General features: G+C 40.3%; 1 protein-coding gene across 3 annotated transcripts in view; it reads right to left on the reverse strand.

The window, feature by feature from the left end:
- Nucleotides 1-22,463, reverse strand: part of LOC102195657 (lipid phosphate phosphatase-related protein type 5-like) — a 58,430-nt gene extending 35,967 nt beyond the window's left edge. For 2 of the 3 annotated variants that reach the window (XM_005748930.1, XM_013914872.1), the window contains exons 1-2: nucleotides 22,003-22,463; nucleotides 16,091-16,201 (exon numbers count right to left, since the gene is read on the reverse strand). In XM_005748930.1, the coding sequence (XP_005748987.1) occupies nucleotides 16,091-16,201 (111 nt within the window). In that variant the 5' untranslated portion in view covers nucleotides 22,003-22,463. Of the gene's footprint in view, nucleotides 1-16,090; nucleotides 16,202-18,724; nucleotides 18,801-22,002 lie in introns of those variants that run through there. The other variant, XM_005748931.1, reaches the window with a different exon arrangement.
- Between the last annotated feature and the right edge of the window lie 451 nt (nucleotides 22,464-22,914).

A 22,914-nucleotide genomic window follows, 5' to 3' on the forward strand; every position in this document is an offset into this window, starting at 1 on the left:
TATTACACACAAACAAGAAACCAAATCCCTGCATATTCCGCAGGCACTGCCAGTTTGCCGTAATATCTGTAAAGGTCAAAGCAACTTCAAGTTGATGGTTTCTAATTAGCATCGAGGAACATCCTGCACAAGTCACCTTGGAATATTAATTTGCATAAAATTATTTCTAAAGCATCATGAACAGCACTGACGAATTAAAGTTGGTAGTAAGGGTGGTAACGAAGGGCTATGGCAAGCCAAATGTCATTCTGTCACAAGTCATCTTCACACATGCTCTTTAACCAGGATACTGCCGTTGTAAATTCATTAACATCTTTGCTACAATAGTAACCAGTAGAAGTGCTTAAATTTTGATTTTTTACACAGTAAGTCTTCCTTGCAGCCACTGAAAATAAATGTCTTCTTTATTGCCCCAATACGTCGCGACTCTGGCACCCTTTGAATCCAGTCGGTCCACCTGTTTGTCCCACTTAAAGGAGTGCTCACCAGATGGTCCACACCTTCCCCTTTCAATTCTGTCCTCATTTTTGTTCAGGGTGTACACACATAAGACCTCCGCCTAATTCTCACATACAAAATAAAACAAAATGTTTTATTTCCTTTTTTTAAAATTTTTAAAGTAGCATACTTAAATGTTTTGTTAAAATGTATCTTGCACTAGATTTATATCTGCTACTTGTAAATGTTCAATGTTTCTCTTAGTAATTTATCAGCTCTTTGTTAAATTCTTTAGAGGCTATTTGGGAAACTCGCCTGGAAATAGAAATAAAGCATGGTGAAATTGTAATGAAACACAGACAGAACCAGGCTTAAGAGCTGCATTCACACAAAAGTCCTCCTAATCAAACAATAAAATATGTAATTTTTGCACGCCTTCAAGAACAACAACTATCATGTGGAGGATAGGACAAAAATTCAAATTAATTCACTTTCATTTTAAGAAATGTGACGGTAGAGTGCAGAATGGGTGAGCGACAACAACTCACTGCTGTAAACATGAAATGTCTCCAAAAAACTGCAAATACATGACAACACAAAGCCAGTAATGATAGACCTCAAAGTCCAAAGAGATGCCCAAATGTGTGCCAACCCCAACCAAGCAGCCAGAGCCTGAATTTTCAACAGGTCACCGAAGCAGAGATGAACAGGCTCGCGGAATTGAAAATAGTAGAGTAAATGTTGCCCTTTTCTTTAATATGAGCACTGTTGACACAGCATTTTGAAGTGCTCTTTGTGTTTGCTTTTATCAGTTCTGCTGGTGGCTCAGTAGAACAACACTAAAAGGATGACCTTGTGTATCCTCGTCTTATTTTCAGAGTATTTGTGCACAAGCATTTGTGCGGATATTTAGCAATACGTAAGGTTTAATGTTAATATTATGAATTGCTAAGCAAACCAACATCACTCAGGTGGTAAATAAGAGTGATGCATAAGTAGAATGATTTACTTTCTGAAGGGGATAAAGTAAAGTAATGTGTAAGCAATGGCACCAAACTTGGTTTCAAGGCACAAAACAACCAAATTATATTTAGGGAAGGATCGTCGTGTTGGGTAAAATACCAATTTTTAAGATTAGATGAGCTTGGTTGGTTGTAATACTTGCTAAAGTTAATCACAGTCAGTTAAAACAGTACACAAACTGTATCGCTCACACACCTTAGAGCCAATCAGCCATCATACCGACTAGTGAGTGATCACTAACTGCTGACTCACTTCCATTTCAGTGTTATTAGTCATTAACAATCATGGATATGGAGGATAATGAACACTGAACACTAAGAAAACCAAAGAGCTCATTGTTGACTTCAGGAGACACAGCACTGACTTGGCCCCCCTTTACATCAACGGGGAGTGTGTGGAGAGGGTCCACACCTTCCGGTTCCTTGGTGTCCTCATCTCTGCTGACATCTCCTGGACAGACAACATCTTAGCGGTCGTCAAGGCCCAACAGCAGCTGCACTTCCTGAGAGTCCTCAGGAAGTACAAGCTGAACTCCAACCTGCTGCTGACCTTCTACCGCTCGTCCATTGAGAGCCTGCTAACCTACTGCATCACGGTATGGTACGGCAGCTGCACCAAGGCGGATAGAGTGAGGCTTCAGAGTGTGGTCAAGACAGCACAAAAGATCATCGGCTGCCCTCTCCCCTCCCTGATGGACATTTATTCCTCCCGCTGCTCCCACCCTGGTTTCAACATGTTCAGCCTGCTTCCCTCAGGGAAGCGCTAAAGGTGCATCAGCACAAAAACCCACAGACTCAAAAACAGTTTCTTCCCCAAAGCCATAACCACCCTGAACTCACATATGCACCGATAACACAGCCCCCCCCAATTTTTTTTCTTCCCACTTCCTCTATGGACCACCACTGTGCAATACCAATTCTATGTGCAATAACTCAACTGTATATACACAACACTATTTATTACATATTACTTTCTTTTTTAAAAACGGCTTGTATATTTGTACATTATATATATATATATATCTTTTTCTCTATGTTAATACTGTCCATATGTATATAGCGCTGCAGAACTGTACCCCCCTCCCCCCCAGCATGTTTACACTGAGTAGGAGATGCTCTGTATCTCATTGTACAACTGTATAGTGACAATAAAGGCATTTTATTCTATTCTATTCTATTCTATTCTATTCTATTCTAATGATAGTGTGCCAAGAGTAGAGTGACAAGTTGCTGGTTTACTGTGTGTTATATATATTCTATAAGAAATGAATCCACATAATCATAGTGTCAAGAGGGCAGAGAAAGTCTGTGGCTATCACATATGTTATCACAAAAAAGGGTCTAAATAAATTTGCTTGTTATCTTCTCTGAATGTGAAAATTAGCAGTTGGTTTTATGCCACAAAGCGTGTTCCTTTCACTGCTCTGTCAGTCTGTTTCAAGAGATGTGAAATTAATCTTTCAAAGACTATAAAGGATAAAACACTAAAGCCTCGAAACATTGAATGCCAGTTCAACGACAGGAAATAAGACAATGGCTTCTGTTCGCATATTTAAAAAAAAAATTCAAATATGACGAAACTAAATATTTCATGCATTTTTTAAGTCTTGGTGGACACTGAGGTTTGAAAGGCTTACTGTCATACAAACACAACTATATGCTTGTAAATCTTTGAAATAAGAACGTACAGCCGTACTGTACTGTACAGTAAATATCATAGCACAGCCAGGAATTGGCATCCCTGTTTATGAATCACATAGATTTGTTATTTCTAGCCTGCTGCTTCAGAATCTGGAACAATGTTGCCAGCAGAAATGATGATGAAAAAAAGGGATTGCACTGTTATGCAATAAAACCCAATTTGATTTAGATACTAAAATCTGTCAGGATAAATTTAGCCATGGGATTAAATCAGATTTGTAAATTGCAAAAGATTCAAGAGCTTGACCTCTTTCCATCTGACCCAGTAAACTGAAATCACTTATCAGACCATGTAATTAAGACTTAATGCTTACACCTCTGCACTTCAAAGGGAGAAAAAGCAAGAAATCAAAGAGACTAATATGGGAGTCGTGACAGAAAATGAGGAAAATCTCCTTCCCCTAAAAGCCCTTTAACTGGAAAGGGGGAAATGAAATGTGACAATAATGGTGCATTATGGGTAGGGAAACTAGAGGTGAAAATAGAGTGGGCATCACTAATGTCTCCTGGGGCCAAACTGTGAGTTCGCACATAACTGCTGCATGTCTACCGTCGGCCTGTGTGGAGCAGCCAGATGGCAGAAAAGTCAACTGCTAAAGTCAAACATGTTTACAGGAGGTGAGAATGTGTGGATGGAGGCTGGTGACGAGATGACAGCGTCCTGCTGCAAGAAGACAAATGTCACAGGGCTCAGGATGAACTGGAAGCATGCTGCTGCTTTTTGCTAACAGCAGGTCTGCAGTGTTTTTAAATGAATATACACTCTGTACTATAACTGAGTCATAATGAGCACGGGTGAGGCTGGGTAAGCCTACATTTAAGAGATAATTTTCTATATTTAAGTATGGTTTTGCACATTTGAAACTTCATTTTTAATTTTTTTGAGTCATGCGTATTAATTGCACCTGATGCAAATGTTCTGCAATAAAATCTACTTCGGAAAAGTCTAATTCCTTTGCTTTCAAGGAGCCAGACTTTATTGTAATTTTTTTAATGTGCTCTTAGTTCTCCAGGCTTTCTAACTGAATGCTTTTCCCCCACTAATTTTCAGTCCAGGCTGTAGTTTTTATGTCATTTATCACTGACCCATGAATCATTCAAGCATGAAAAAGCCCCCTAACCGGAAGGTAGAAGTAGTATTGGATCTCCAAATAACAGAAAACTTAGCAGCCTGTTGCAAAAACACAGCATTTGTTCCCAATTATTTAAACGAATCTACAAAAAATGCCAAACATAACACAGTTTGACAGGCATATAATAGTATTTTTGCACTAACAAGGTGATTCCCAAATAGCTATTAGCTGCAAACTTGGCATATCTCAGCACATTGTGCAGTGTGTCCTTGGCAGGCCTAAAAAGCTATCTGCAGCAGATAAACAGCATCTGGAAGTCATGTCCTTAAGAAATAGGAAAAGAAATCCAGCAAAGACCTGACACAGGACCTGAAATATTTATCTCTACTGTTGACTGAAGCCTCATCAGAAATGGTTTTAGTGGAAGGGTGGCCATCCCTTGTTAAGGAAGGGAAGCAGGGAGAAAAGGCTGAGGTATGGCAAATTACTCAAGAAAAAAAAAATCAGTAGTCACAGATCTTTTAAAGCTGAAAATCGTCGTCATCAATATATCCATATATACAGAAGACGGCAGAAGTGAGTGTCTATCTGTAAAACACAGTGGAGGCTCTGTCATAGTTTCTGGCTGCTTCTCAGGCAGCGGTGTTGGAGACGTTAAAAACTGATGAATTATGAATGCAGAAAAGTACAAGCAGATCTTGATCCATCATGCAATATCACCTGAAAAGCAACTGACTGTCAACAGCTTCATTTGTTAGCATGACAATGATCCAAAACACACAATGAAACACTATCAATCATAGATTGGCCTTCCCAGAGCCCAGACCTCAACATTACTGAAGCAGTGTGAGATCATCTTGACAGAGAACAGAACAGCAGCCAACATCCAAAGAAGAGCTTTGAATCACCTCCAAGAAACGTGGAGAATTATTCCTGAAGACTATTTAAAGAAACAAGAAGAAAGCTTTCCCAATAGAGTTAAGGCTGTGTTGGAGAAAAAAGACATCAAATATTTAATTTCAAGCTTGTTAAAACGATAAAAAATCTGTTTTTGTCTTATATAAAGTATGCATCTAAGCACCTGTTTCACTAACTTGCTACATACATTTTCTATTTTCCTAGCTTCATATAAATAAATGAGGGGTAGTGCAAGAGTTTTGCATTGCAATGTATGCTTTTAAAGGGAAAGTTTAACCCATAATCAAATTTACTTACATTTGTCCTCTGACTGCCTCCCTCAGCTGACTGGTAATATTGGCTTCTTTTAACTGGCGGATGCAGACAGATAACTGTTTCTAAATGAAACATATCACGGTACAATTATCATTTAGTTCTATTATATTAAAGAGAAAGCAAACGTTTTTGCAGCAGATACCTGCAAAACCAGACAACCCACACCAAAGCAGTCTGTGTGAATGAACATCACAACAGGGCAGAAGAAAAATGTGCAAATTTAGTTAATAAGGAAATTATTATCTTGATTCTTTGTTGTGCTGTTCCTTTAATCTTTCATTGAATTGTTAAATACATTAGGTCCTCAATAATACCTCCTTTAACCTCGACCACAGTTATATACATAATATAACTGAATGAACATATTTTAATAATGTCACCAAAAACAAATGATTATGATCTCTGGCACACATTAGCCTGTGAAGGTGTTTCTCATAAAGTGGCTGCAAAATGTTTAACCTTCTTCTTATTATCTGTTACTAAACAGCTAAATGTTCTGTTTTTTTTTAATGTGCCAACATTAATCAGCCACAATTAAAAACACATCCACACAAATTAACCTCTAAACCAAAAGCTGGCATCTTCAGCTGAAACGCTTTTTATATTTGCATGGCTTCAGTTGACTTCAGAGTTACAACACGCATCACAGAGCCTCACTGAAAACATTTCACCTAAATTCGAGTGAGACGAGGCAGCAACACCTCTCCTGTTTTCCTGATGAGCCACATGATTACTCGCTCACGTGATCGGAGCCACTAAATATTTTACAGCGGCTGAGATCTCGATCTGTGCGTCTCTATGAGATTCAGCAGATTTCCAGATAAAAAAAAAGCAAAGGTGTTGGGCGCATGCAGCCTCTGGGACAGAAACGGCTCAAGTAGAGCACCAATACGATGCATCGCAGGGACACTGCCCCTTAAAAACATATTTGTTAAATAGATGAGTTTGATTATATGAGATAACAAAGTCAAAAAAAAAAAAAAAACTCACTAAAGGAAATCATAATCAGCATGGATAACAAGCAAATAAATGGCCTTGACTGCCGCCTGGTGTCACTGGGTTGTATTACAACACACTGAGCAAGAGGACTACAAGATGGATTAGATGGAAAACCTTGGTCAAGCCAGAGGGATAGAGCCTTTAAGAGAGCACTGGGAGAAGCAGCAGAGGGTTAGGGTTAGTGGAAGTGGAAGAAGATAAACAGACAGATAAAAGAGTTAATGAGACATTAGTACATCACAGAGTGCGGCCGGGCAAAGCCGCTGGGAAATAAAACTAGGAGTGGAAGCGGGGAGGAGGGGAAAACAGGGGAGAGGAGGTGCAAGAGAGTAAATGAGGATATATGAGAGAGTGAAAGAGGGTGAAGTGGAGAGTGAGGTAAAATACAAAAAGGGAACAAGGGAAATGAAGAGGATCAAAGCAGGCGTTCAGTTTTTTGTGGCGAGGTGGGGGGGGCACCCACATGTCCTCCACTCTTTTCCCTGTCTCTCTCTCTCTCTCTCTTTTCTCCCAGTGCTTTTGTTTCTCTGATGGGTTTATTTATCTTAAAATTGCCCCCCCCCCCTTCCCCGTCATCTGTCAAAAACATCTTTCCTCAATAATTTTCAAACCCACGCTTTCTGTGTCTCCCCTTCTCGCTGCATTTCCTTTTATGTCTCTCAATCATCCTCACTGTCACAACATCTTTGTCTCTCTGTGTCCACAGTCTCTCACTGGCTCCCTCACCCCCGTCTCTCTCTTTCTCTCCCCATAGCAAACAAATGCATTTAGAGCTTCCTCGTGCCAGTGGACTACATATCCATGAATAGTGCGTTTAAATGTTCACTGCTACACACCAAAGAACAATCACATAATTCTATGAAATCCCCAGTCCTCAAGCACACATGCCCCCGCATCTTACAAACAGGGAGGAATAAAAGGAAGAGGCTCACTCGCACAAACACGCTGCCAGAATAAAAGCCTACAGTGCAGTTAAAGGTTTTTATGCCAACGCTATCTTGCTTATGAATATACACATGTATTTGCTTTTTTTTTTTTTTTAAATAAACAGTTATTTGACATGCATCCCCCTTTTCTATTGTTACTTCAGCCTTTAAAAAAACAGCACTTTTGCAGAATAATTTAAATCTAACTTGATTTTAACATGTTCTGGAAAAAGTGTGTACAATTTAGAATTTAAGCCGAATCTATTTAGAGCTACATGGATAACCAGCACTGAGAGCCAACCTCTATATCTGACTCCTGTAATTACATGTAACATGAATAGAAGGAAGAGTTTGTAAAGACTATATCTTAGATACAGATTTTATTGAAAGTCTTATTCCAGCATCTTGTTGTTCTATTTCTAAAACAGTTAGCTCTGATGCCGCTGGCCAAATATTCAGCTACTCTACTGATTACCTGCAGATGACAGGGACCTACAGTATATTGTGATATCCATACAGTACAGGATCTCTATCACCCCCCCCCCCCCCACATCCCTTTCTTCCTCCCTCCCTAAAGGGATAAAAGGTGGGAAGCAGCGCAGCTAACAAGTGTTTCAAACATCCACCCAGAATATTGAGAAATCCCAGAGCAGCAGACAGGCGGGCAGGTGCTATTCATGGAGTCAGAGAGATAATGAGGAGAGAACTAGGGAGAGAATGATGTGCCAATGAACTGTTACAGTGTCTTCATGGGAGTATGTGTGTGTCTTGAGGAGGGAGGGGACATAAAAAAAAATGAATCTGTGCAGGCACTTTTTCATCACCCAAAAATTACCAGGAAAGTATGACGCTCTAGTGTAAAGGTAATGTGCTCAGAGATGTTATGAAACGGAATTAATTTTTTTCTTATCTTTCCTTTGTGGCATGAGGAAATGTTGATTGTGAATAAATGGATCATAACAAAGTTAAAAAGAAGTTAATGGCAATCATTAGCACTATTACAAAACGACTTACGGGGATGTACAGTACTTTAGCAATAACGTTTAATCTACCGGAGCGTTTTAATTTAAGTAAAGCTGGACTGAAAGCACATATGAAAAGGAACACTAATGGAAAAGGTAATGGGGACCCTCTATGCTCTTTTTAATTTCTGTCATATATAAACTGACAGCAATAGATGAGATGGCCATCTCAAACACACAGCTCTGACTCGTTAACCAACCAATCAGAAGAAAATCGGGTTATTCTACAGTCATAAGGAAAACTGTGGTTGGACCAAAAGAATTGTGACTTGTGATCTGGCGATATTGTTACCTTTGAAATGCGGTCTTCAAAGCAGCTTTGGTGATGACAGCGATAACACAGAGACAGTCTGATGTCAGTTTACAATTAAATGGGTCAAGGTGGCAATTACTTGCAATCTGTTTTTAAAATACAGTGAATAACTATGAGAAATGGTTGAAAATTGCAAATTTGTTGCTGTCTGTTCCAAATCTGTTTCCGTCTACATACACAAAGAGATTCAGACAGAACCTCATATAGCTGAAAACTTCAGAAATTCCTCCACAAATAGTTTAACTGCAAAATGACATAGGCGAACGACATGGTTTGACATAGGAGCAAAACCAGTGGGCAACAAATTGAGTCAGGTCCCCTTTTACGCAGATGCCTGTCACAGATGATTTGCACTCAGTGGTGCAGACTGGATTAGGTCAGTTGCAAAGGCTGGGCAATCTGTCTGCATTTATAAATTAGAAGGCAATTATTTGCCAACCTTTGCCAATCTAAGAGGGACTGATCAACCAATCGTTGATGGAGACCTTAAAAGACGAGAAGCTAAAGTGGCTTGTTTCAGGCAAGACTTCAGTACAGGTTAAACAGGGATTGTTTTGAACTGGGAATCATGCAAAGCTGCTGCAATAGAGCCTAGTCATGTTTATTACTTTGTATCTGAGAAAATATTGTGTTTCTTCTTCCTAGCACAAATGAACCAAAAAGGAATATTTAGAAAAAAGCAAACGATATATCAAACACATTGCCTGAAGGTAGAAGATGTACTGAGATGATATCATACCCAGCAGGGACTGTGGATGAAGTGAGCACATGTAAGGAGAAGGCTTTGGTGGAGGCAAGTGTTGGTCTGATGTATTAGCAACACTGTTTATTATTAAAGCAAACTAGGCTAGGCTAGAGAACTTGTTTTTAAAACCTGAAACGATAAAAAGATGCTAGATTTGTGTCTGTCCTGAATAACATAACATATTAAGAAGCAAACTGATGCCGGGGCTGAATCCAACAAGATGGACAAAACAAAACAGAAGTTTGCTCTGTCTTTGTCAGGATCAGTACTGCCCCCAGAAATTATGGTGATATTTATGCTCTGTGTTTCTAAAAGGGATGAAACCATGTATTTGGAATGTGTTCAGTGTCTCTATTTTTCTGAATACTGAAAATATCAGAAGGAGCAAGTCTTTTTGAGACCAGAGATCTAAATTATGATTAGGCGAGCACTCCACTGTTTTAGCACTGCATTGTAACACTGTCAGAGATGGACAAAGGATCAAAACAGATGCAGCAGATTCAGAGATTTAAATTTTTCATTCTTGTCGCACTCAAACAACAACCGGCTCAGTGACATCACTTCAGACAAGTCATTTCACGCAGCTCCCTCTGAGACACAAAAAGGCTTTGCACAACTTTTTTACATATGCACGAACACTCCCCAATGCATGTAAACAAACTGAAGCGTAAAAACAGCAGTGCTTAACCAACCAAGAGCCTAAATATTAAAACTTTTGTCTTGCTTTGGATGCTAGAAGTGAAAACTGTTTCGCTAGAAAGGAAAAGCAAAGACATCTGTGAATGTTTTGAACTTTCAGTATCAAGAAATTTGTGACTTGCAAGATATCCTCAGTATGTTTTAGAATTGAGGATGTAAATTATTACAGTTGCATATAAATGCACCTATTTATTAAAACTTCAGAGTTTTAATAAATAGCCTCACTGACCTCTTTAAATTTGACTTTGGATTTGGCAAGATTGTTGTTGCCTAATGGGCGGTGGTTTAATGAGAATGGTCCAAAAAGAGAAATCAGTTCTCTGGGCACAGATGCTTTGATTATGCCAGAGGAGAATTAGCAGACTCCTTTGAGTTGACAAGAACGCAACGGTAACTTATTACAAACTCGGCGTCCAGAAGAGAATCAACACAGAATGTCAAACCTCGAAGAAGATGGGCTACAGCAGTGCACCCCAGGGCAGCTGTTGCTACAATGTAGCTTGCCATCACCAGTGTGTGAATGTGTGTGTGAATGGGTGAATGACTGAATGTAGTGTAAAGCACTTCAGGGTCCTTAGGGACTAAGTAAAGCGCTACACAAATACAGGCCATTTTCCATTTACAGCAGCAGAAGACCACACCGCATGTCACTCCTATGAGCTAAGAACAGAAAGCTGATGCTACAATTCACATGAGGTCACCAAAATTGGAAAATAGAAGGCTGGAAAAATGTTGCCCTGTCCAGACCAAATTTCTGATGGAACAATTAAATCGTTGGGTCAGAATTTGATGTAAACCACATTAAAACATGTCTTGTATCAGTGGTTCAGGATGGTGATGGTGTAATTGTGCGGGAGAATTCTTTTCTTGCCACACCAACTGAGCATTGTTTAAACCAGGGGTGCCCAATCCCGGTCATCGAGAGCTACCGTCCTGCAGCTTTTAGATGCATCCCTACTCCAACACAGCTGAATCAAATGGTTTGATTACCTCTTCAGCATGCCATCGTGTTTGGCAAAGGCCTGATAACAAGCCATTCATTTGATTCAGCTGTGTTGGAGTAGGGATGCATCTAAAAGCTGCAGGATAGTAGCTCTCGAGGACTGGGATTGGGCAGCCCTGGTTTAAACACCACACCCGACCTGAGTATTGATGCCCACCATGTCCAACACATCAAACTATGTCCATCTAGTGATGGACTGAGCTTCTCAAACTGGTTTCTTGAACACAACAATAATTTCCCTGGACTCAAAAGACCTCCACAGTCACCAGATCTCAATCAAACAGAAGACCTTGGGATGTGGTAGAACAGGAGATCATCGTGGGTGTGCAGCCAACTATGATGTTGCCATGTGGACATGGACCAAAATCTCTGAGGACTGTTTTCAGCACCTTGTTGAATCTATTCCATGAAGAATTAAGGCAAATTTGAAAGCAATAGAGTTTCAATTGGCTATTAGCAAGATGTATATAAATAGATGGCCTTTGAATGTATTACTGACCTTCCAAAAGTTGATTCTGTTCATCCGGACCTAGCGTTTTGTGGGAGAAACGTTTCGTCACTCATCCAAGTGACTTCTTCAGTCTCAGCTGACTGCAGGTTTCCCCAATCTTATAAACAGTACATTTGCATAATGACTGAAATCAGCCAAGTGAAGGAACAATGGGCTGGGAGGTCAGTTCCTTAATCCTAATTATGCAAATCTCATGACCATTGATCAACAACCACTGATCAAAGCCCACTGATCAATGGCCACGAGTATTACTGTATTATGAATATTACTGACTATTAAAAAATTACTAAGCAAACACGTACTGGTGTATGTACAGAAAAGCTCAGCTATGAGAGCTGCAAGCTGACATGAACTAACACCTCAGAGTATCATCAGACAGCATAAGCTGCAGACCTGAAATATTATGTGGTCTGATGCTGAGCAGTCTGTTTATTTTACAGAAGTTGCTATGCCACAGGAGGACGCAGCCAACGAGGCGTGAGGAAGGAGCGAAGAGGAGGAAGCTTAGCGAGCCCGAGCTGGCCGAAAAGTAAAGCTGGAAAGCCCGCGCGCACGCTTCACAAGCTGTGTGCCATGAATTAATAACCACAGCACATTAACAGTTGACAGTAATAATTATCATATTTTACTATTGTTGCAGCTGATACAACACTACTATTTGACGGCTGCAGTGAGAACAGTCAATTTGTAGTCACTCCTACTTCGATACTATGTAACTCGACTTCAGTACAGATTTTCACAGTAGGCCCGCCTGGCCTAGATCACACCAAAGAACAGCCCTCCTCCCACCCACCAGTGTCTAAAGCAAGTCAGGAGCCAGTCGTATCAAAATGACTTTTTAAAGAGGATCCTTTGAAGCCGTGCCTCTGTTAGGCCCCAGACCAGCCTCTTGTGTGGCTTCACAGCTGCAGAAGCAGCATGAAGCAAAAACAAAAGAGAGCAGCAAGGACGGAGAGATAGAGCGGCGAAGGAGGACGACTAATCTGCTGTCCATTATGTTGTTTTCATCACATGCAGTTTAAAGGAAAATGGTGTAAACGCTTTCTTGTTTTAACAGGAAAGTGATAGGACCAGTTCTCACATTTTAATCAAGCAGAGGGAGAGAGAGAGGGAAAAAACAATCACTAAAGGGGGGGCGACACAAGCACGATCACAGGGGAAGAGAAATACAGACAAGCGCGGTGAGATGTGGTAGACAGGCCTTTATAAAAAAAAAAAGGAGTGACGAACTGACAGAGAGACTGACTGAGTAAGAGGAAAAGGGCCATCGCCATAAATAAAATTATAAGGAAGGAATAAAAGAGATAGAGCGGCAGACAGTGATAGATAGGCAGTTAGATTGTGTGGGAAATGAGAGAGGGAATCGGCAACACGATCACAAGAGCGGAAGGGAAATAAGACTGGGCGTTTGGATTGAAAAGAAATGGGTAATGAGATGCTAATGTAACAACAAAGGAGAGTGTGCCCTCCGGGGGGAGCTATGCTACAGCAAGCTGCTTTAGTCTGAATGCAGCAGAGGGGGGAATTTAATTTTAAAACGCTCTTTATTAAACTACTGTAATGCACGCAGATTCATTCAGGTGCACATACAGTCATTAAAGTCAGACCAAATCTCCATCTCCAAATCCATCTCTAAGCTGAAAAAAAGAGGGGTCCTCAGAAATGGGGTAATAAGGTGGCAAAAATGGGAAGAAGCGCTCACACCCTGGTACGTAATGCCCTCCTGTCTCCATTCTGATATGAGGTAAGGTTGGGGACAAGGTCTACCGAGGACAAAATCTATCCTGAGGAGGAGCAAATGAACAAAACCAAGAGGAGCGACACAAAGAAATACCAAGAAACGATAGACACTCACGGGAAAACACAGACAGAGTGTTGGTGAAAAATGAGGAGAATAGAGACTTTGTGATAGCAGACTGGCTTTTGAGTGGGAGGAGGAGACGAAGCTTTACAATCAAAGGGGAATAATGGAGAAATCTATGGTACAAACAACGTACGGTAATTACTCAAGGGACCGAGTGCTGAATAGGAGTGATGCAGAGAGGTAAAGAATGACTGGGCAGTACTCAGGAGACCATCAAAGAGAATATAGAAGGAGGTGAAGAGCACCTGTGACAGATTCAAGCCTAGAGATATTACAAACGCACTATGAACAATTTTTTAAAAAAGGTGGAAAATCATTATAACATGTCCTCAAGAGGATCTCGAGAATGAGCGAATGCTAAAGCGCAATGAATGAAAAATAAAAGCAAGCTTAAGGCCGCGTGTAAACCTGGAGGGATCGCGAGATATTTGAGCTATAAAGAGATGCAGAGGTAACTGAGGTGTGTGCGTGGAAACAGTGCAGGCTCCGTGTGTTGGCTGAGGCACAAAGAGCAGATAAAAAAAAAGTTATAGTCACATCTCAAGAGGTTGTTGTGTTTTTGAACATATAGAGAGATGAAACACAAGGCTGAGGAAAATCCCTTTGGAGTTTCAGGTGAAGAGGTTGGGTCGTGTAGAAAAGAAAGAGTCAGCTTAATTTTTTTAAAACTGCAAATCCACAGCACTGAAATAGACTGGCGACCTGTCTAAGGTATACCCCACCTCTCAACCGATGGCAGCTGGCTAACTGGAAGAAAAAGGATGGATGGATACCACAAAGAGACCAGCTTTTCACAACATCAGTGATAGTCAGTTTAAGTTTGTCTCAGTCGGTAAATCAGAAAAATGGCCATATACATCATCAGCTCTTTGCTTGACTGAACAGCCAAGCAGTCTCCAAAAAAAATACAAATAAAAATACGTTCCCATATAACTAGATTGCTTTCTCAGTGATGTTTCAAGAGAAACCAATTTTCTCTCCGGCAAAACACCTTATAATTTAAAAGATCAATAAAGACTGCATGAGGGGGCGGATAAGCAGAATGGTGGCAACATAATCCGTGAGACTAGGGTTCATTTAAAGGCACTGTCATTATTTCACCTACTTTAGTGTCTGTTTTAATTTGCTGTTTACTTTCATTTTCACTCGCCCTTTGATTACGTTTAGGCACAAAAAGCTGTAAGTAAGTACCCATCAGTTGGATCAGACATTAAACAGCTTTTGCTTTTGCTCCAGGCGCTACCCCTTGCCAAATCCAAATTGAGTATTTCCAGTAGTGAGAGCACATCTGACACAGCGAAGCGCCTACTGTGTGATGCATATGAGAGAGGGAACCTGTGGACAATGTCTGGGCCTGATTTTCCCAACACTGTCCCGATTTCGTGTTAGCTTCCTGAAAAGAGGAGACACTATGAAAGCAAGAACACAAAGATCAAAGATATGTTGGTGACACACACGCACACACAAAAAATGCTTTCCTCAATTTAAAAATGTACATTACTTGTTTAGGAATATCATTTTTAGGGTACAGGGCCCTACTGGAGGCACTATTGTCAATTGCAAAACCTCTATTTCTAGTCAGCTCTCTATGGCACTACTTGACTAAAAAGCTTTCATCAACATTAAACATTAACATTTGATCTCATGTAAGAGTAAGAAATTATATTTCTAGGCTGAATTTAAATGCAAAGACCCTTATTTTAATGCTAAAAAGTGCTAATTTTGCATATTTTGCTATTTCTGCTGTAACTCTGAGGATCCTCAGGCTTGGAGCATGTTAACAGTAGCACAGGCTAATTGGGTTTCCGTTCTTAATCAGGCCAATTAATTAGGAAATGCAGCTTGATCCATGAGAGCTTCACCGGGTCATTTAGGGATTACAGGGAAAGAAGAAGAGTTGTGGGAAGAGCAGGAACATATGAGGGAAAAGGTCTTTGTGACAGATCCCTTCACCCTTGTGCTGAATGTTATCACTAAACGGACTCATGGACGAGGGGGTAATTACCCATTTGTGACAGTTAATCAAAATCAATCACTTCCTTCGAGAGTCACTGAATTGAAAAGTGGTTCAGCCAATTCATGCGTTTTTTCCCAAGGGACACATTTTGCTCTTCATCCACCATGAGAAACACAGGAAGAGATTGCAGAAAGCGATGCAGGAGTGAGGGAATAGAAAGCGAAGAGAACATCCACCAGCAGACGGCTGTAAAATGTGCTTTTATGTCTCCATCCGTTTGCTCTGTGTGACTCCAACTTACAGAGGTTTCTAAAATTTCCAACAAGACCTAAATACACAGCTGAATTTAAAACTTTTTTTTTTTTAATTTCTGCTGTGCTTGCTACACAGCACATCATTTTGTTCCACAGCACAAAACACATTAAACCTTTAGATTGCAGTAGATTTCTTTCAGTTATAGCTTCCAAATGATGCTCGGGCCAAATCAAGCTGAAATGTCCTGTTGTGAGTTAAGCCTGATGAGCACAGCAGGGGACCAAAGCGCTGAAATGTTGAAGAAAATGTGCCTTAACAGTCACACTCACCTCCACAAAGAGGAAGCAGGGCACGATGTAGGTGCTGGTTTTCTGAAAGCCTCTGTCTGGAGGAAGGTTCCTCATTGTCCTCTCCTGTGCTGACAGGCGACTGTCCATCATCTGTTGGGGAAAAGAAAAAGTCTCTGTAAAGCTTCAGTCTACTGGATTTATAGTGTTGAACTAATCCTTATACTGAGCCTTTGTGCAGCTACTCGCTTCATCCACTGTCTGAAAGAAGCTGCTTTAGCTCCTCACCTCACTGCTTTCCACTGACTGGCTGCCCCCTGCAAACAAATAGGTTTGAACAGCAGGTAGATGAAGGTCCAGTGCTTTATAGCCAGGACTGTGGATCTGAGCACTGTGGCAATATTGCCTCTCACTGTCATCATACAGAACCAAGAGTAGAGAAAATGATCTGAAACTGAGTGTTTAGAGCAGTTTGAGGCCTGAAAGTTTGGCTTACACTGACTATTTGTATACACACTGACCTCACGTTGTCTTACGTGTATTGAGGAGATTTTGGACAGAATCAGAGTCAATATTAAGCTTTGGCAGTGGTTAATAATTGATTTGAAATGTTGTATTTGCAAAAAAGAAACCCATCAAAGAGACTGACACTTCAGTTTGGTCACTTTCTTCAACTTTGTACCTAATATGAGTCACTAAATAGTTCTGGGCGATAAAAAGCAGTAGTTAATATAGTGCCAATCATAGAGTGGACTGTGTGTGAGTGGAAAAGCCTGTATAGCCTGTATAGTGGATTGTTGTACAGTTTTTTGTGTATCACTACATCCTGTGATGGTTTCAAATATATTTGTTTTAAAATATGCTAGAGAAAACCTCTGCAAGGCCTTACTCATAGAGAAAGAGGTCAGCATGCTAGAAAAATCGTTTTTATGCTGTTTTTGTTCGGAGAATGCTGAACAATCAGACTGCAATAAACTTTACAATGAAGCAATGTTCAAACACAGCAAAATACATTTAAAAAGCACTGCATGCTGCTGAAGTTCAGTTCAGATCTAGTGTTGTGCAAACCTTTTGAGCTACCTCTCATTTCTCTTTACTTTGCCTCTAATAACAATAGTTCTCGTGCATTTTATAACCTTTTTTGCTAAGCTACATACACTCACCTATGAATCATTCAAGCTTAAAAAAGGCACCTAACTCAGAGGGTGAACCTGTGTTGTGTCTACAGACAACTTTGCAAAGAAACAAATGTACATTTTACTGTTTGACACTTTAATTTGTTTCTTTAATTGATTCTATAAAAATACCTGGGATAACACAGCCATAAACAGTATTTTTGCACCAACAAGGTGATTTTGAAATAGCTATTAGCTGAAAACCTGGCATATCTTGAGAAAAGGTCTTAGTGGTGAGATGGCTGTCAAGAAGCCATTCTTAAGAAAGTGAAACAAGGAGAATGGATGAGGGATGCCAAATAAACACAAACTGGATTGAAAATCAGTGGCATCCTATGAAGTGATGGATCCAAATTTTTGTTTTAAATCACTGTTGTATGGAGGAGGTTAGGAGAACGATACAGCAGTGACTGTCTATAGCCATCTGCAAAACATGGTGGAGACTGTTAAGGTTTGGGGCTGCATTTAAGCCAGTGGTGTTTGTCTTGTCAAAATTTAAGAAAGTACTGTCAGATTGTGATCTACCATAAAATACCATCTGAAAAGTGCCTGATTGACATCATCTTTCATCACATCAATGATTGCGAACAGATACTGGATAGAAAACCAAACACTGGACCACTATCAGTCATAGACTAGCCTCCCCAGAGCCCGGACCTCAACATTATTGAATCAGTGTGTGATCGCCTTGACAGAGAGCAGAACAAAAGGCAGCCAGCATCCAAAGAAGAGCTTTGAATCTCCTTAAAGAAGCCTCAAGAACTTTCTTCTTATTTCTTTAAATAGTCTCAGGGAAAGCTTGTTTAAGACAGTTCAGGCTGTTTTCATATTAAATATTGACTTTCAAGCTCATTAGAATTGTAGAAACTCTGTTTTGTACTATTTACTGTATTTCATTTATATTTCTACATTTGAATAAATTCACCATTTTCCATTTTCCTGGCAAAATATAAAGAAATGACAAGCGACACAAGACTTTTATACAGTGGTGTATTTGCATGATCAATTTATGCTGCTTTATAGTTCTATGAGATAGGATGTTTAGTTGTTTTTAAATTTCTTTCATTTACTAGTATGATGATTAAACTGTTATCTCACAGCGAGAAAAGTCAAATCCGGTCTGGAGCTTTTCTGTGTGGGGTTTCTGTGTTCACCCCATGTCTCTGTGGGTTATCTCTGGCTACTGCCACGGTCTAAAGACATGCATGTGGTTAGGTTAACAGGTGTTTCTAACTTGACCATGGATGTAAATGTGAGTGGGAATGGTTATCTCTCTCTATATGTTAGCCTTGTGATAGACTGGTGATCCTGCGTCTCACCCTGGGATAGGCTCCCAGGTTGTTGCCCCCATGCAACCCTGAATTGAATAAACAGATAAAAATGGATAGGTGGACACTTACTTGCCTAAAAGTGAGTATTTATTTTGTAGAATATATAACTAAGAAATTAAGATATAAAATTGTTGATTAACTCTGTGGTATATAAAGTAGATTGAACCTACCTTTACAAAGTCAATATCAAAGTGTTTTTTACACACATCTTCTTCTGCAGCAGTCTGAGTCTTCACTGCTTACAGTCAAGGCTGAAAATGCCTCTGCACCATGCATGAATTGAGACCCTGGGTGCAGAAGGATATTTGGACTGTGATAAGAGTATGATGTTTTCTTGAAGACATACAAGAAAGTGTATTCTAATTTCTCTTATTTAATTATGATATTTAATGGAGAAAATATACATCACATGAAAATATATAAGCTGCCCTGTCTCGTAAAGATAATAAATCATTAATCAACTCCAGAAATCACTTTGTTGTCGATCCCAGCCCCGCCTCTTCTAAAATTTTCATGCAGTTTTGAATAATCTTGATTACAAACTGGCAAACAACCACCAATCATCTCCTTGGCAGACTAGTAATTTTTCATTTGACCTAAAACACAACCCCCCCTGACATTTCCCATGGTGAGTTTTTAGGGGGGATTTTTTCAAAGTATATTCTTCTTCATTTAATAATGAAAAAAATGGACCTGAAAACTCCTAAATATAATTGAGGAAAGGTTTTCTCACAACTCATCTTGTTAGAGCACCACTTCTCCTAGCATAAGAGAAAGCTTCACTCGCTATCACTTCATCAGCTCGGTGATGTGTTTCTTTAAAGATATGGCAACGCTTTTCTGGGACTAAATCTTCACAGTGAACAATAGAGGCACCAAGTGTTGTACTACTTAAGATCATTAACTATAATGAGGACACTTTTTGCCTGATGCTCACAATGCGCCATCCATCCATTAATAAATTGGCCCCTTTGAAACAGCTGATAACCCCTGTGCTTCATATTTTCATAGATAATCATGTCTGAGCACAAAGAGAGAAACCATTTATTATCTATCATCAGTAAGAATACAAAAAGATTATTCCAAAGCAAACACACAACCACAGTTGTATACATCCACACCAGCTCACTCACCAAATTGTCGGGATGCCTGTAAAGACACTCTGCATGGCACATCAAAAATGCACACAGGTACACACACGCACACAAACCAGTATGGGTAGGCAATCAAAAGAATTGGAGGGGAAATGAGGTTGAAAGGAGGAGAAGTAGAGTGGAAACAGAGGAGCGATGATCAAAAACAAAAGCCTGACAGTAAGAGATAAGAGCGAGACAAAGTCCTGATGCAGACGTTCGGAAACTCTTCAGAAATCAAGCGGGTGGGGTGAAAGCCAGCAGACTCAGCAATGGGAAATTATAGTGACTGAGGGATAACAGGTACACGCTGAAGAAAAACAGATCCAGTCCCCAAACTGAGAAGAGGTGGTAAGGGGGGGAGATGGTGATAAAAGTCAGAGTAAGAAGAGTAGCTTATGAGTTGCTCAGGGGTTTGTGACATGCAAATGACTGCGCTCATGCTAAATAATGACAGCTACTACTCTTTTAAGTTTAGGAGAGCCTCAAAAGGCTTTCCAATATATCCTCTGATTAACACAGTAAATGCATTTTTCAAGAACTGTGAAATCCTGATATTATCAATCATAAAGCAAAAGGCTTCAGCAATCTTCAATATAATTTTACTCACTCGCAAACCAATTGGTTTTCCTCTCAGATATCGAGCTTAGCCCCCTCCCCGATCTCCCTGACAACAATTATCTTGCTGACTTTATGGCTTAGTGAGAGTCTCTGCTGCCTTGTCAGCCCTTTCCCCAATCAATGGTCATTATGGGTGAGAGGAGAAGGAAGGCACTTCACAAGTTTGGAGTGTGTCCATGCATTCGTTGTGCACTTGACCCCCTATCAGTCACATCCTAAAATGATAGAAGCCAGATTAAAAATAAAATAAGAGTAAAAACAAGGTAAATGATTCATTCCTGTTTACACAAACACTAAAAATACACCATCTTGTTATTCGTGACGGCGATTCAAAGTGCACATTTGCATGACGAACAGGAGCACGGCAGTTAAACGCTGTCATAGTATGCATAGTAGAGATACAATATATGCATTAATAAAGAAAGAATTAAAGATGTAATACTCTGACAACCCGGAATTCATTTAGATCTTCTCTCATCTTTAACAGCTTTTTTTCCCCTAGCAGATAATTTAAGCTCATACATATATGCTATCAAAGCTTTTTCGGACTTCTGAGGCAGCAACAAGATAAGATTTAAAGAACTTATTTTTTTTATATAATCATCTTATGCTGTGAAAGGAGTGAAAAAATTATATTTTTGTCACTTTAAACATGGAAGATTTCTAAATTAAAATTCCCAATTTGGGCAAAAATCACCCTCAGGTGACATTGTGCACAAACTTAAAGAATCAGTGGTTCCTCTGCAGTTATCAAACATCATATCCCGCTATTTATAGACCTGAATGAGGCTTGTTAATGACCAAAAATTCTTATAATATTCAAGAATTTCCTTCAGACATGTACGCTTAATGAAGAAACGGACACAAGTATTCATGCTGTGGTTCATATAAATGTATTTGATTCTTTAATTTCAAGGCCACCTGTCTGCTTCATTAATTAAACACTATTCCACTGTAAGGTTCTGCTTCAGAGCATGAAAGACAAGATTGTTTAGGTTATGGCAGGAGATCAAAAGACTGTGTATTGTATATGCATACATTCCCACACAGGGGGCTGCATGCTGTAAATACTGTATTTGGGTCTTCTTTTATGTTCCCATCTTCCAAAGCAGTGAGAAGCAATCAGGCATAAGGCAGCTGTGTCTGATTGTCTTTTGTGTTGCTGTCCATGTTGCTCACAATGATTTTTTTTCACCCTTAAGCCTTGCATTGGTAGCACAGCACAAAAAGAGTTAGTCACTATCTCACACATTGCACAGGTGTATTCACACATTTGCGCCGGCTGATATTCATGCAAATGTGTGCACGGGCTAATGCGTGCACGCATACAACTGACCAGTATTTCAATATTCATAGCATGTCAGTTTGGATGTCAGTCCAACAAGTGGTGTCACACAGCTGCGTGCGAGTCTGTGTGTGTGTGTGTGAGAGAGAGAGAAGGAGAGGAGAAGAGAGATAAGAGGAGAAAGAAGGAGAGAGAGGGGAGAGAGACATCCTACAGAGAATTCCTGCTGTGCTGCTCCTCAGGTTCAACAATGTGGGTCACACTGATGCACATCTGCACTCACACTTTTTCCTTTTCGCTCTCTCTTGCACACACACACACCCACACTCATGCAAATTTAGGAACAAAATGTTTCCCAAAAGAGCCAGAAGAAAAAAACACAGCAGTAACTGGTTTGAAAAAGTCTCACCTTCTATGTCTTTTTGTTGGAAGCAGTGCTGCTGCAAAGTAACGGCTGCCACCTCACAGTTTCTGTCTCTAGGAGGTTGTGCTCCTGCAGCGGACTTCCATTCTGAGGTTTTGTTGTGGTCTCAGCTCCGCTTCTTTCTCTTTTCCCCTTCTCGTCTCTTTCAAAGCAAAAACGCCCCTCACTTCCGCCGCTCCGCCACTGAGAAGCCCTCGGCGGTGAGTGTGAATAGAGAGAGATAGAGAGCTTGCCCGCTGCCAGGCACTCTGCCTCCAGCCAGCCAAGTCTATATCTGTCTGCACTCTGCCGCTAGGTCACTAAGCTAAATATGATGATCTTCAACAGCACTTCAAGGCTAATTAGTCAAGTGAAGGGATCCACGGGCTTGGTGAGGGAGCCTGCTCAGTTGCCGGTGGATATGAGGAGAGGGAGAGAAAGAAAGCGAGAGAGAAAATGTGTGTGTGCATCTGTATGCGTGTGTGGAAGAGGAAGAGGAGGAGGAGGAGAAGCAAAGAGGAGAAGAAGAAAAAACAGAGTTGGAAGAGGGAACAAGAGAATGAGAAGGCAGGAGTGGAGACTGAGAGTAGAAAGCAGCCAGAATGTGTATGAGAGAGAGAGAGAGAGCAAGAGAGAGAGAGAGAGAGAGAGCATTAGATAAAGAGAGAAGGAGGGACTGTATGTGTGTCAAGCAACACAGTGGCTAAAATGGTAGATCCTGTGCACTTTAGTACCCTAGGAAACCACTTTGACACAGGAAGACATCATGTACTCTGTGAGAGCGAGTGTACCGTTGTGTGTTGTGTAATTATGGTAAAGTGGAAAGCCAAAGCAATGGAGAAAAAAAATAAACTAATGGTATGGTGCCATTTCGTATGTGTGCGTGTGTGTGTGCTTTTGTATCTAAATTCAACGGTG

This window comes from Pundamilia nyererei, unplaced genomic scaffold (assembly GCF_000239375.1).
Source record: "Pundamilia nyererei isolate P.nyererei 1_Seehausen unplaced genomic scaffold, PunNye1.0 scaffold00234, whole genome shotgun sequence".
Taxonomy (NCBI): Eukaryota; Metazoa; Chordata; class Actinopteri; order Cichliformes; family Cichlidae; genus Pundamilia; species Pundamilia nyererei.